The sequence below is a fragment of the Fusarium coffeatum genome (assembly GCF_003316985.1).
Source record: "Fusarium coffeatum strain FIESC_28 chromosome Unknown BRIP53273_contig_221, whole genome shotgun sequence".
Classification (NCBI taxonomy): Eukaryota; Fungi; Ascomycota; class Sordariomycetes; order Hypocreales; family Nectriaceae; genus Fusarium; species Fusarium coffeatum.
In genome coordinates this window covers 75,771-89,871 of record NW_022158014.1, presented here as the reverse complement: position 1 = coordinate 89,871, position 14,101 = coordinate 75,771, and the positions used below count along the sequence as shown (strand labels likewise).

Below are 14,101 nucleotides of genomic sequence, written 5' to 3'. Positions count from 1 at the left end.
GAGCAGTATGAAGAACGTAGTTATTGTCTAGACTCTTGAGACGGTCATATCATGCTTGACTGATAGTTGCGGATGGTAACAGCATGGAGCTTCTGTAAACTGCTTCTCACATTGACACATACTCGCCTCAACTTGATACCACCCAACTAAGAGCATTCGACATCGAACATCAGCACTTGCGCCTTCCCGCAGAGCCTCAGCCATCCATACGTGGCCAAGTGTACAGTGGCGAGGGCACTGCAAGATGACATTAGTAGCTGTTCACTTTTATTTGACACCCTAATTCTCTGCAACTCTTCCTGTCAGTGAAAGTCGGTCAAACAACTAGTCATTCCACGTTCCTGACAGGATGTTATACGCGTGAGACCAGACCAAAGTAATAAACTCCAAAAATAAAATCGGGAGATCCGGGACGCATCGACCTCGTCCCCGTTTGCGCCATGTCGGCTCTCCCGCGATACTCCGCTGTTCGTTGGTGATCCATAACAGCGCCTATCGTGAACTGCCAGGGGAATAAACATGATGTTACGCATTCAACGTGGAGACTATCCACTTTCGCAAGACTCGAGCCTCGATGCCGATGTTATACTGATCGCGATGATAATCATATCATCACATACCGTACGGTAGTTGTGGTCTGTAGTATTGGCCGTACCAGATGCCGCCCATCGCCCTCACACATGGAAGAAAATAGACTCGCTGTTAAAGATGGTAAATTTCTGCCTAAGCATCCGACGAAGCCAGCAGAAACATTGAGTAATCTCAATCCTGCAAACTCAGCCTATTTCCCCTGTGAATAAACTTGATCATCATCCATTTAGAGCACGGTGGACCCCACCAGCATGTCCTTGTATGGCGCCACGTGCTGAATGCCCAGCAATGCCCAACTCGGCGTTGCTACCTCCACTTGTAAGGTCTGTCGGGACTTTGGAGGACCGCCATGACCCATGTTGTGCATGCTCTGTCAATTCCACCTCCCAAGACCCAGACGTATCGACAATAGGGAACGAGCTAATCGCGCAACTCATCCGATAAGAGAAACCTTCTTGGCAGACAGGTGATGCCTCCTGCTCGATGTTTGGGGTCACGGCATCTGCAATGCGGCCTCCTAGCCATATCATTGGGTCTGCACCCTTGCGTAATCGATCACTCACCTAACAACCTCTGAAGACGACTTGTTCAGCAACTCCCGAGCAGCAGCGATCTCATCTGCATTGTACCCCTGCCACAGAGGTTCTTGAGCTCCGTATCTGCGAACGATCTCCGCCAGTTTTTGGGTCGCCGCCTGATTCAACTTCTTAAGAGTTTCTTGATCTGGGAGCGCGAACTCGCCGTCTTCAGGTTGCTGCTTCTTAGACTTGGCTGCTTCAGCCAAGACTTTGTCAGTGACCTTCTTCAGGCCATAGTAGCCGCGCAAGTAGTCCTCGCAAAGCTCAATGCTTCGGCAAAAGCGCTTCACTGAGTTTGCGAGATACTTTTGAGAAGATCCATCGCTCGTTTCGTTGGCCGCCATCAACGTCACCTCGCCCAACTTTGCGTGCAACTATTGCTCAATGTCAGATATGGTCAGTCACAAGTGAATGGAGTGACGTACGTTCCACGCGTTCGGTGCGAGGACAATAACCTCTTCCAGGGCATAGATAGCTTGAGAGTACAGGCCTTGCGAAAGATAGAGATCCGAAAGCTCTGCCCAGCCCTCAGCATCTGTAGGGTTGAACTCGAGCAACCATACTAATGATGAGATCGCCTCGGGTGTCTTTCCCATCGATCTCAACAGGGCCACTCGTCGCTTGGCGATATACTCATGTATGTGTCAGTACTACCTTTAATGTCCACAAGGCATCATGCTCACAATGTTTGTTCCATCCTGTTGCAGAATATCCTCGTATTCCTTGAGAACGGCCTGTAGTTCGTTGTTGTTTGTTGCCGCTGCCTCCTTAATCAGACCCTTGAGCGCCATCACGCGTTCGTTCTCGTCGCCAAATCGCAAGATCAACCTTTCCAAGCATAAATGCGCTGAATCGTCATCGCCTGTTTGGAGGCACGTGATAATCAGGTTCTCATATATAGTCCATAGCTCAGAAGTCTCTGCTGCCGAGAAGAGTGATACGAGAGGAGAAGCCGAGAAAGCTTTGGGGTTGCTCTTGAGGATGGAGGGAGCTTGCTGAGCGAGACGAAGAGCTTCAGCTGGTGACAGCTGGCCTTGTGGCCGGGCAAGATCAGTAGCCATGCTGAAGTATGAACAGAATTCGATCGCGTGGGTTTATTAAGCGAGCTATTGGTAATTAAACCGCTGTATTGTTTGGATATGTGCGTTGGGCGTATTGGCGTTGATGATTTACAGCGGAATGATATGCTCAATTGGACACCAGAGGCTTGATGCTACGTGCACCAGCTTGGCCATATCGCTCATGATTGGCTGTCAGCCAGAGAGCTTGCTCTGGCCGGAATATCAGAGCCTCCGACGTTCAAGCTTCAACGTCCGCTCATTGGCCGAAGGGAGACCCCACATCGAAATTTCGAAGACAAAATCCAACTTTTCACAGAAACTTTTCTTGACTTTCGAGCATCCTTCATCCTCACTTCGACAGTGCCAAATACAAGTGCTGTAATAAGCACACTGCTTGTGCCTGCGAGTGCATGCTTCAAGGACATAATTAGTCCAAGATGACGTCTTCAGCGCCAAGTGACGAGGCCGTTGCGAGCCCGACACTCGAGTCCATTCCTGCTCCTGTCCAGGACATGGCCGCGTTGAACGTCAAGGATCCGGTCACCGAGGCCGTCACCGAAGCCGTCGTGCCCGAGACCGAGGCTGCTGAGGTGCCGCCTCATCGATCGCATGATCCTACCAATAACTTGAAGCGGAGTGATCCCTTCCAGTTTGGTAGCCGGTATCTGAGCGAAGGAGACGATGTCTTCGAGTTCAATGCCTGGGATCACGTGGAGACTGACGATGCATACAAAGAGTACGCAGAGCAGCAATTCGCGAAACAGCGCCAGCACCCCGTCTCGGACTTTGAGAAGAGTAAGTCACCACCCAAGTTTTCACATCAAATTGCTTTACCCCAAGGTGTCCTGATGATACAACACCAATGCATAGTTCATCTGAATTTCATGAAGACAAACTATTCCTTCTTATTCTTTCGCTCCCATCTGATCCACACCATTTATACACACTTTTTCAGTTTTGCAAACTCAAATGCATGAATAGTTGCTAACATGACAACTCAGGAAAATTTAGTCAGGACCCCGCTAGATGGTGGAACTTGTTCTACAAGAACAATGCCGCCAACTTTTTCAAGAATCGAAAATGGCTTCAGCAGGAGTTTCCTGTGCTGGCCGAGGTAACCAAGGAAGACGCTGGTCCCAAGCTCGTCTTGGAGATTGGCGCAGGAGCCGGTAACACGGCTTTCCCGGTCTTGGCCGAGAATAAGAACCCGCAACTGAAGATCCATGCCTGCGACTACTCAAAGACTGCCGTAGAGGTCATTCGCAAGAATGAAGCGTACAATACCGACTTTATCCAGGCTGACGTATGGGACGTCGCCAGTGATAGCTTGCCGCCTGGACTCGAAGAAGGCTCCGTAGATGTCGCCGTATTGATTTTCATCTTCTCTGCTTTGTCACCCGATCAATGGGCTAAAGCTGTTGAAAACGTTCATCGAGTACTCAAGCCGGGTGGCCTGGTCTGCTTCCGAGACTATGGAAGAGGTGATCTGGCCCAAGTCCGGTTCCGCAAGGGCCGATACCTGGACGAAAACTTTTACATTCGAGGCGACGGCACCCGTGTCTACTTCTTTGACAGGGATGAACTCTCGGATATCTGGACAGGCAAGAAAGCCGACAAAGAGTCCGAAACTGCACTAGAGACTACCACCCCTGCTGCTGAGGGAGCTGATGCCGTTCAGAGCACAGACACAGAGGCAGCCGAGACAGAAATACCCCGATTCGAGGTGGAGAATCTTGGTGTTGATCGACGACTGCTTGTCAACAGAGCCTCAAAGCTCAAAATGTATAGATGTTGGCTACAGGGTCGGTTTAGAAAGAAATAGACAAAAACGTCAAGAGATCACCCTCTGGTTTCCTCATGTGATGCTGGCCCCTGCACTTAACCCTGGCCTCAGACTCTCAGTATAGCAAAGCCTCTCGCAGCTTGGCTCGCTCATCAGCACCAAACCCAATGCCGTCCAGATACGCATTGAGGCCACCATACTTGTTCTCAAGGTGTTTTTGGAGGCCGATGATCATGTCATCCGCGGTGTAGAGCCATTCATCCGTTAATCCGATTTCCCGAATCTCGATAAGACGTTGTTCTCTTTCAGGAACAAGTGCTTCGTCACTGAGACTATAGTCATGCTCGATGGCGGAGATGGGCACGTCCAGAATCATAAGCACCAGCGCACAAATGAGGCCTATACAAAAGTCAGTCTGGACATAAAACAAAGATACCGTTCGTTTTACCTGTTCGGTCTTTGCCTTGAGTGCAATGGACAATTGAAGGGAGAGCTGACTGGTCAGCGTAGAGTGATAGAGCCTCGTGGATCTCTCTCGTGGACTGATCGAGCGTATCGAGGCCTAGTCCTACAAGCCCACGGGGGATCATGACCTTCTCTCCAATGATGTTGATAGCTTCAGTGCGATAGCCACATACAAAGAGGAAGACAACACGACTTTGGGAAGGTGTCAGTATGTTTAATAATTATATCTGATTGTTTCTTGGATACTCACAAGAAATCCCACCATGATAGCTGGCTTAGTAGAAACAACTCGAATGGACGACCGGTGATCTTAACTTCGCGATAGTTGAGGCCAGAGATTTGAAGTGGCTCAGCAAGAGCTTCGTTAGATTGGACAAGCGCAGGAATACTGGATTGCTCTTTTCGTCTCTTGGCTTGATTAAGATGCTCAGTTCTACACGTATCAGTATGACTCTTGTTGTGATATGTAGCACATGGTGGTCGTACTTGGTTCTCAGGTCAATGACTGTCTTGACGCCAAGATCGTTTCTGATAAGCTCTCTGTCTGGAAGAGTGGCATCGTCTCATGGGTTCTTAGCACTGCATGTTTCCATATGACAAGTTGTTCATACCTGGTCTCGCGGAACGGTAGAACAGGCCCTCACGGATTCGTCTACCAGATGTAAGTCATTTATCCTGCAATCTATTGAAGACAACGATGTGTTACCTTGTACCCAAGAAGTCATTGACTGTCTTGCCAACATCACGAAAATTGAGGACGTTTTGAAGACCAACGTGGGAGGTCATGGTGATGCCAAGAGACCTGTTCTTTCAAGGCTAAGTCAGTATGGCCGATTCAAGGGTCCGCCAATGATGTGATCTCGTCGTGGCCTCGGGGCTGTGCAAATCAACAGACAGAAGACAAGCCGGAATAATAGTTCATGTGTAGTGTAACACAGGCCAGACATGAAAGTGAAACCATATTTTTCAGGTCGATCAACCGAGCCAAAAGCGCCGCAAGAGATCGGAGGGTTCAACTCAGCCGCTAAAAGAGGGCTAAAACAGACTAAAACAGCGACAAGCAGCGTCGATCTCAATGTCAATGCCGAAAACACCGAGGGGCCATTCCGTAACTAAGACAAAAGAAAGACAAGACGCACCGTTGATCCTCAGGTGAAGGCCAAGGTTTCAGGCACAAGCAAGACTTGGTTTCTGGTCTCCTATTGGGGTAAAGGTTCTGAAAAGAAGACGCCTCTAGATCTGAGATACCCTCTAGCTTGGAGGCTTTTCGTATCCAAGGTTTATATGTCGATGCCTTAATTTAGCCAATCTCAAGATAATGCCAATAGGAAGAAATATGTCCTCCCATGAAGGCCGGAAGCTAAAAAATCGATAGACTAGTCTAGTACAGTGCGGATTGATAGCGGTGAGGTAACATTCGCTTGATTCGTGGTATGATAGTGAGTAGCTAATGAGACATGAAGGTGTCTATTTGAGCTGTCGGGGGGCTAAAGAGGACAGACAATTTTGGAAGCTATTCCATTTTCACCCTCATCATGACCGCTTTCAAGCGGAAGAAATGCACTCAAAGCTGAAGAAGTAGTGACTAACACATCCTAGCACTGTGTCAGGCTAACAACTAGCGTCAACACCTGAGATCATCGCCAAGGACTATGTGACGTCACAACTAGCACTATCTGGGGTAGCGCATCGCAGGGCCGGGAAGGGAAAGAGCTACGGCAGTGACCCTGACGTATGCTTGCCTTTGAAGGAAAGGAAGGAAAGCACCGTCTCGGGGCCAACGACGCCATTATCATTAGCATGAGCATTAGAGTGAGGACTCCCATGCCGACGCCACGAGGGTCTCATTTGACAGCATCATCGTTTATCGTCTTAGTCTAATAAATCTTGCTTTACCCGTATTCCTCACTCTTGTTCCCCCTTCCCATCTCTTCTACATTGCTACTACTTACAGTCCATGACCTGATATACCATATACAACCTACACGACCAGATCCTCAAGCATTGTATACTTACTACTCATATCCCTGCAGAGACAACACTGTCGGGTCCACAAGTCAAGCAATTCCCGCTGGAGACGAATATCCGGCATACCCATGTATAAGCCAGATACGGTCAATTAGATATCAACGATATACGACATCAAGTCAGCCAAGATCCTTGGAAACCCATCCCAAGACGCTGCGAAAAGCCCTCAAAAGACTCTTCCCCACGCGCTGGGCGCATCGCGATCACCATCGCAGCATCCACTCGTCGCTCCAATACGAATAGCTGAGCGAACATTCTATTTACCTGCATCACCATGCCCACCAGCACATCCCAGCAACCAACCATGATCCAGTCCCAGCCGGCAACGGCCCCAGGTATGTACCCAAGTTTCTTATGGCTGACACTCGTCATCCCGCCTGCGGCGTGGCCCTGCCCATTCTGACACTTATATCCTGCGTAGGAGCCAACAACTCGGGTCGTCTCAAATACGCAGATCCCCGAGATCTTCCTAGTTATCCATCTGCTGGCCTTCGTCCTGACGGTGCTGCTGCAAGTGCTGCCGCTTCTCTTGGATGGTCTAACCAAAAGCCGATCGAACTTTGGAAACCCGACAAGACGTCATCGGCATCCGCAGCCGCCGCATTAGCAAAGAACTACAAAATGGCACCAACATGGGAGCCAGCATCCAACTCCGATGGCCACAAGGCCGCACTTCTAGCCGTTGGTTCAGCCACCGCCGCATTAAACCATACACCAAGCCAGCAAAAGTCTCATGAAGGATGGGGGAATTCTGCTGCTACTCAAGCTGTCGGCTCTGCAAACGCTGCATTGAACCGATCATCAAGTCAACGCAAGGCTCATGAAGGATGGGGAAACTCGGCTGCCACCCAAGCATTTAATACAAATCGAACCAACTCCATGCGACAAGCTAATCCAAGATCATCCGATACTTCGCTACAGGGGCAAAAGTCTCTTGCTGCAGCCAAAGGAGCCATGTCAACTACAAGACGTCGGGCTAAATCTACACCATCAGCTCCTGATAATTTCGTCCAACCATCGCTACAGTCTAATACCCGACCCGATGCCCTCAGTGGAGCTACCCTTGCGCATAAGGCGAGCATGAAATCCAGGCCAGCGACCGAGAACGGAGGTGCCGTACCAGTTACTACCATGACCCGTAACATGTTCACGTCTAACCCTCCGGTCAAGCCGGAGGTGGATGAGCGACAAAACAACGAGCAACTTCACGCATCAGCGGTCGCGATGGCCAGAAAGATGTACCTTTCCCAGCAAAAGGTTATCGACGAGGCCAAAGAGAATCACGGACGAGACTCTGATGTGGCACAGCCTAAGCCATACGTCAACCTACAAGATGCTGCATACAAGCAGGCACAGGAACGACTGGCGAAACTCGAACAGGAACACCAGAAGAACCGAGACTTCCAGTCATACTACGGAAACGATGCGTCAACTCCGAAGCGGCGGTTCACATTGAACAAATTACGTCGTCGATCTTCTAGTGATGGTGACATGCAAGACCGTCAGCAGTCAGAGAAGATCCGTCAACAGATGTCGCTCTTTTCCAATAAGCTTACAGAGGTTGATCAGAAGAAGCGTCAAGACGACCGCAACGCGCTGCTGGCTGCGGCACAACGTAACGTCAAGGCTCGTCTGCAAGGCATGGACGAGAAGGTATACAATGAGACTGGTCAAGTCAACCCGACTCTGATGAGCGAGTGGGAAGTGAAGGCGCATCAGCTGGCCAATGCTAGTCACGAAAGCCGCAATGAAAACAAGGGTAAAATTGACATTGGAGGTGGAAAATTCATGGATCCTCATGATGTTGATGCCATTGCAGCCAGAAGAATGCAACCTCTTTTGGACGACATCAATGAGAAGGCCGAAATCGAACGGGAACGATTGGCTACGCTCAAGATGGAAGAAGAAGCCAGAAAAGCTGAACAGGAGAAGCAAAAGGCACGTGAGCGTGAGATCAAGGAAATCACCAAGAAGCTTAAAGGTATGTTTAATGAAATGAGTAACCATGATTCCCGCTAAGACGTCGAACAGATCAAGAAAAGCAGGAGTACAAGGCCAAGAAGGCCGAGGAAAAGGCTGCTAAAGCGGAAGAAAGGCGCTTGGCCAAAGAGCAACAAAAGGCCAGGGGTGACACCGCCGTCTCTGGCGAGGAAGCCATTGATGATGGCGACAGCACTCGAAGTGAAGATGCTGCATCTTCCCCTGTTGCTGCAGCTGGCACCGGTTCAACTGAGCCGAATGCGCCAGCAGCCATTGATACGGAGCCGGGCACCGCTGAGCGAGGTCGAAGAAAGCCCAGTGATGCAGCATCGCCAACGTCCAAGGTCAAAGGATGGATCAAGAACCGCTTCTCAAGGGGCAAGTCTCTTGGAGAGAAAGACCGTGAGAGTCAGGGTGAAAAGAGAGGAAGCTTCGTTGGTGGTGCCGCTCTCAGAGACCCTGACACCAACCAGAGTGCTACAAGTCTTGATAACCGGGCGACTAGCATGCGAGATGTCGCACTTGCTGGCCGCGGCACCAATGGCGAGTCGAGCGACCGCGAACGGGATGCACTGCATGATTCACGAGGGGTGAGCCCTGTGAGCAGTGATTCTGATGATGACGATCAGGTCCCTGCCATCACACCTCCCCCTGTGATCAAGGACCCTGCTGCGCGGGAAAGTCACAGTCCTTCAAGGGACTCTAGGTTTAGAGAAAACTTGGACAATTGAAGGAGGATTGGATATGTTGAGATAGACGGACATAATGAATCGGGTGGACATAATGAACTGGGTTGGATAGGTGGATAGACTTGTGTTTGGCGCATGAATTGGGTTTCCCCGTTTCTTGATTCTTGATTCTTGGTACTGTTAGCAGCACAGCGTTATGATAAAGTATTGGCTACTACGATATTAATTACTGTATTACAAAAGACTAGTATTCTAAGTCAAAAAGACTGTCTAATTCGTTGGTGTGGTTCCTGTGCTTTGTTCGAGCTATGACGCAGTATTTCTTGGGGGATACCAAGATTGATGTCATAGCCATGTTGTTGAATCCGAAGCTTCCGTAAGGGTTCGAATAGATGAGGAATGGGTATGTGAGACGCAATTACAAGTATCATGACAGAAGGATAAATTTAACAAACACATAGTAGACACGGGTTGATAATACAAATTGTTCTATTCTTGTCCAGAAAAACGTAACTCGGTGCTTTGACAGATCCATCTATTTGGACGACCTATGTAATAAAAACATTATGCAAGCCTGTCTTATTGTAAAACGAGCTAATTTCCAATCCAAACGCCATGCAAAGGGAAGAGGAAAAGGGGAATCATTCCGACGTAAGTCCATGTAATATGAGACGTTGTGTATGTCAACAAAGTTGAGTAAAGTTAAGTGATACCGTGCCAATAAGTATGTCGTGTAATCACTGATGTTATATGGGGGAGGTACAGAGCGAACGATGCCCGCATGCGGTTTGGCTTGGTCTAAAAGTCTCTAGGGGGATGACCGTTTTGGGCCATCTCAACATCGTTTCGTTCGTTGATGTTGCTGCGCGACCCTTCGTTGCTTGGGCTGCTGGAATCAGCAATGGCAGAAGGCACGAACTTGTTCTGGTACCTTTTGTGGTGGCTCTTTGTGCGGATGGCAGGGTACAAGTCAATAACGAAGGAGATGGCGTAGAAGGTAAAGATGAATGAGATGACCCATTCGAGAATGGCAGCGGCGTTTCGCTGCTTAACGCGGCTGGTGACGGCAAAGGCGATGATGAGGGCCACCTCGACGATGATAAAGGTGAGTTTGACCCAGAAGGAGATGCGAAGGACGCGATGTTCACGGTAGTCTGAGCAGAGTGGTTAGTAAGAGGTTCCACATGAGTTTGCACAGAGCAAAACTTACTGATTCCAAGACGCTGATACTCCCAGCAGATAAAGACAGCAGAGATTAGATAGCCTCCAATAAAGAGAGCCAAAAACATATGATGCAACTTGGTATATCTACCAGTTCGGAAAATGGACAAGCAGATAAGTCCGACAGTGCCAACCGCAGCAAAGAAAATTGAGAGCCAAGTCAGGATCTTTTCCATGAGGGTCCTGTTGGGCACGAGGCGACCGCGGTGTCGCAGCCATCGTTCCGAGAGGAAAGCAGCGTCGAGGAAGATAGAGGTGAGAACGCATCCAGTGATGAAGAGCGGCCACAGGCGGTCAGCGCCGACGTTGGAAATGTATGCGACATCGGAATAGCGAGACTGAGTAGGATATCGACGACCGTTCTGGTTAACTCGCCATTCGAGCAGGAGACCCAGAAGCATGCCCAGCCATACTAGACCCGACAGGACAGGAAACCACTGATTTCTGTTAGTGAGATTTATTTGGATGAGAGAAATTGACATACCCAGTATGAAAAGACGCCTTTAACAGCCATTGTCGTATGTTGGTTAGGTTATGTTTATGTTTATGTTTATGTTGTGGTATGATGCAATGCAATTCTTGGTGGTTTTATATGAATTGACGGGTATGGCCAAATGCGGCAGCTACAACAGCTGACTTTTTTTTTCTTCTCGTTCTTGGCAGGAACGAGCAGAAACGGAATGAATTCCTAGAATAAATGAAATGAAATTGAAGAGAGAAAGATAATACGAGGGAACAAATGGTTAAAGGGAGCCAGGGTATTAATGGGGTATTATAATACTTGGCAATGGGTCCCAGTTACGCAACTTGAGGTCCCTTAATTATTCCAAGCTTTTTGCTTCATCAGCCGCCGGGGCTGGGGAGGACTAGCAATAATGTTTTAGTCCCCTGGCTATATGATCGTCATACATGAGAAACCTAAAACTCCACTACAAGAAGGATAGTGACATAACTGAAAGAGTTGTTGTTCGGATCCACGGACTGTCCCGCGGAGCCGGGATATAAAACCGGCTCCTGACTTGACCTTGTCCCTCTCAGCCTTGTTGTTTACACTTGTACTTGTAAGCGCGCAGTCACAGCGGAAGAAAGCCAAGCATGGCTATGAGTTATTGTAGTTACTTGGCATTTACGCGGCAAGACAGGGGGTGATTCGGCAGTGAATTACAGATCTCTGTGGCGCAGAAGAAAAGAACAATCGATTAGTAAAGTGGCTGTCTACTACACCTTGGGCAGTCTAAAAGGAGAATTTGTCATGCAGACTATTTAGTGATGGTTAACTGAGGAAGGAATTATAGAGCGCTGTAAAGAAAATGACATCATTGGATTATTACATCATGAGACCCGACTTTAACATCGTTAGAGCCCGAAAAAAAAAATAAGCCTCAACCAACGACGTCGATAAGTGGAGACACCCTCTTTAGTTTTTGAATCATGAGCTGAAGCAGATTTGATATCCCGCGAGTCATCCTCCAATCATAATAATCTTGTAACATTCAGATACCTAGTTCTAGTTACAACAGTATTATGAAACCATTTTCGACCTCAACCCCAATAAAGCTCGTTGCGATCATAGGTCGGGCTGTTATAAGAGTTGCGCGTAGGCGAGTTCGAGTACCACTTCTGCATTGTCCCTGGTACCTTCTGCTTCCAACTAGGAGTACGATACTTCTGCAGGTGATGCTGCTTATATCGTCGGGACTCCCGAATATCCTTTGCTTCCATCTCTTCCTCATCAGATCTTCCCATATACACCTCCCTCTCCTCCTCCTCATCATCATATCTTCCCCTATAAACATCCTCCCTCTCCTCCTCATCATATCTTCCTCTAGACACATCCCTCTCCTCCTCATCATATCTTCCCCTATACACATCCTTCTCCTCATTGTATCTTCCCCTATACACCTCCTCCCTCTCCGGGTCGTGATAAGCATCATAGGGGCTTTTGACATAATGGTCGTTACTGGGTTTCTGTGAGTAATTGTCCATGTGAGCGGATCGAGGATCTCTGTAGTCACGCACAGAAAGATGGTTATAATGAGGCTCAGCACGCTTGTACTCATCGTGCTTGTGCTTGTAGCCATCATCATGCTTGTAATCGTCCTTCTTGTACTCATCCTTTCCGTACGACTTGTGCTCGTAGCCATCGTCATGCTTGTACTCATGACCATGCTTGTAGTCGTCCTTCTTATACTCATCGTGGTCATACTCATCGTGGTGCTTGTAGTCCTTCTTCTCTTCCTCGTACTTGTTCTCGTAAGAGTTGTAGGAGCCCTTGTTCTCAAAGTCGTTACCGGTGATCAAAGGAGTGTAGGTGAACTTGTTGAAGGCCTCCATGACGCTACCCTTGGTGCTGCCATCGTTGGCGCCCTGCTTCTCCATGATGGTCTTGAGCGCCTTCTTGCCCTTGATGCGACGGCCAATCTCATAGGTCAGAGCCTAAAAAGTGTGTCAGCATGGATAAATGAATGGCAAAGCAGACCTGGCTTACATAGTTGGCAGATCGGAGACTGTTGATCGAAGTGAGGACAGGGCGATCGACTTCACCCTCGAGATACTTGCTCTTATGCTTGAGCACCTTGAGAAGACGGATCAGGGCGTTGGCATACTGTCAAGCGGTTTTAGCATGATCTTTCCAAGGACTTTCCAATACAGAGGGGGCGCACCTCAAGGTAACAGTCAACAACATAATGCTCCTTATCGCAGCCGAAACACTTCTGAAGTGTAGTGTAGTCGATCTCCTTGTCGTAGACATCAAGGTGATGCTCAAGCTTGTAGATGTGGTAGACCACACCCTATATCCCATGTGTTAGTCTCATCAAGATTTGTCTAGGGTATCGTTTCGACACACCTTCCAGCAGCCCTCATCATTGCCGCAGTCCTTAGACTTGACAACATGGATCACCTTCTCAACCTCCTTGGTGAGATGATGGAAGTCCTTACAAACCCTTTCCTTGGTGAGGATATGGCAAGGCTTGATGGGATGCTTGTGGTGAACATGATGAATATGCTCATAGGGATGAAGATGGTCATGCTTATGCTTGTGGTGCTCATGGTCTTTATGAACATCATGATGATGCTCTCCATGATGTTTTTGTTCATGGTGTTTGTTGTAGTCGCTGCTCTCGACATCCTTGGAGCCGCCGGGAATGGCCATACCGACGGCAGCAGGGATTGCGCAAAGCGCAACGAAAGGGAGGGACAGTCTCATGGTAAAGACTTCCGAAACAAAAAGAAAAGGAATTCAGAGAATGTGCAATAAGAACTTCAAGTTAAAGAAGAATGGTGCCAATGACTTGAACTGAATCAAACTGGCGGACAAGTTGCAATCTTAAATAAATTCACCGTGTCGCCTTAAGTCATCTCTTTTCCAATCGACTGTCCCTTTATGCTTCGATCATGGAATCATCGACACATGTCTATCAAGACTTCAGTGGCCGAAACCTGGGCCCTTTGATCAGCCTCTTTGAAGGCGAAGATGTGATCCTTTGCAAAAAGTCCTAGCGATTCCCTCAAATAAAACGCGCAGATTCTAGCACAGGGCCGTTGCCATTAAGCACCGGTCGTGTCATGGCTCAAGTTTCTACAACAACGGAAACGTTGGGGCTTTTCATTGAGGGGAAGCACGCCCATATCGAAGTTCCTTTGCGGTAGCAATGCCAGTAGAGTCGTACAGGACTCGTCATCAGTCCATTGAGGCTTAAGAGT

The 14,101-nt window shown here is 48.5% G+C and overlaps 6 protein-coding genes across 6 annotated transcripts; 2 read left to right on the top strand and 4 right to left on the bottom strand.

Annotated features, from left to right (window-relative positions):
* Positions 1 to 1,150: 1,150 nt before the first annotated feature.
* FIESC28_09034 (uncharacterized protein) lies at positions 1,151 to 2,230 on the bottom strand (the record flags this gene model as incomplete). Its single annotated transcript, XM_031163171.1, has 3 exons — positions 1,151 to 1,543; positions 1,595 to 1,801; positions 1,853 to 2,230. The coding sequence occupies 3 exons, from the start codon at positions 2,228 to 2,230 to the stop codon at positions 1,151 to 1,153; spliced, it is 978 nt and encodes a 325-aa protein (XP_031012749.1).
* Positions 2,231 to 2,667: 437 nt separating this feature from the next.
* On the top strand, positions 2,668 to 4,052 carry FIESC28_09033 (uncharacterized protein; the record flags this gene model as incomplete). The annotated part of the gene is made up of 2 exons (XM_031163170.1): positions 2,668 to 3,025; positions 3,232 to 4,052. 2 exons carry the CDS (start codon positions 2,668 to 2,670, stop codon positions 4,050 to 4,052), a joined length of 1,179 nt encoding a protein of 392 aa, XP_031012748.1.
* A 76-nt stretch (positions 4,053 to 4,128) lies between these two features.
* Positions 4,129 to 5,264, bottom strand: FIESC28_09032 (uncharacterized protein; the record flags this gene model as incomplete). Its single annotated transcript, XM_031163169.1, has 6 exons — positions 4,129 to 4,412; positions 4,462 to 4,670; positions 4,729 to 4,911; positions 4,965 to 5,040; positions 5,090 to 5,130; positions 5,185 to 5,264. 6 exons carry the CDS (start codon positions 5,262 to 5,264, stop codon positions 4,129 to 4,131), a joined length of 873 nt encoding a protein of 290 aa, XP_031012747.1.
* A 1,516-nt stretch (positions 5,265 to 6,780) lies between these two features.
* Positions 6,781 to 9,217, top strand: FIESC28_09031 (uncharacterized protein; the record flags this gene model as incomplete). Its single annotated transcript, XM_031163168.1, has 3 exons — positions 6,781 to 6,841; positions 6,928 to 8,487; positions 8,538 to 9,217. 3 exons carry the CDS (start codon positions 6,781 to 6,783, stop codon positions 9,215 to 9,217), a joined length of 2,301 nt encoding a protein of 766 aa, XP_031012746.1.
* A 756-nt stretch (positions 9,218 to 9,973) lies between these two features.
* FIESC28_09030 (uncharacterized protein) lies at positions 9,974 to 10,910 on the bottom strand (the record flags this gene model as incomplete). The annotated part of the gene is made up of 3 exons (XM_031163167.1): positions 9,974 to 10,329; positions 10,386 to 10,833; positions 10,881 to 10,910. 3 exons carry the CDS (start codon positions 10,908 to 10,910, stop codon positions 9,974 to 9,976), a joined length of 834 nt encoding a protein of 277 aa, XP_031012745.1.
* Positions 10,911 to 11,938: 1,028 nt separating this feature from the next.
* On the bottom strand, positions 11,939 to 13,604 carry FIESC28_09029 (uncharacterized protein; the record flags this gene model as incomplete). The annotated part of the gene is made up of 4 exons (XM_031163166.1): positions 11,939 to 12,832; positions 12,885 to 13,001; positions 13,060 to 13,188; positions 13,245 to 13,604. The coding sequence occupies 4 exons, from the start codon at positions 13,602 to 13,604 to the stop codon at positions 11,939 to 11,941; spliced, it is 1,500 nt and encodes a 499-aa protein (XP_031012744.1).
* Positions 13,605 to 14,101: the final 497 nt, after the last annotated feature.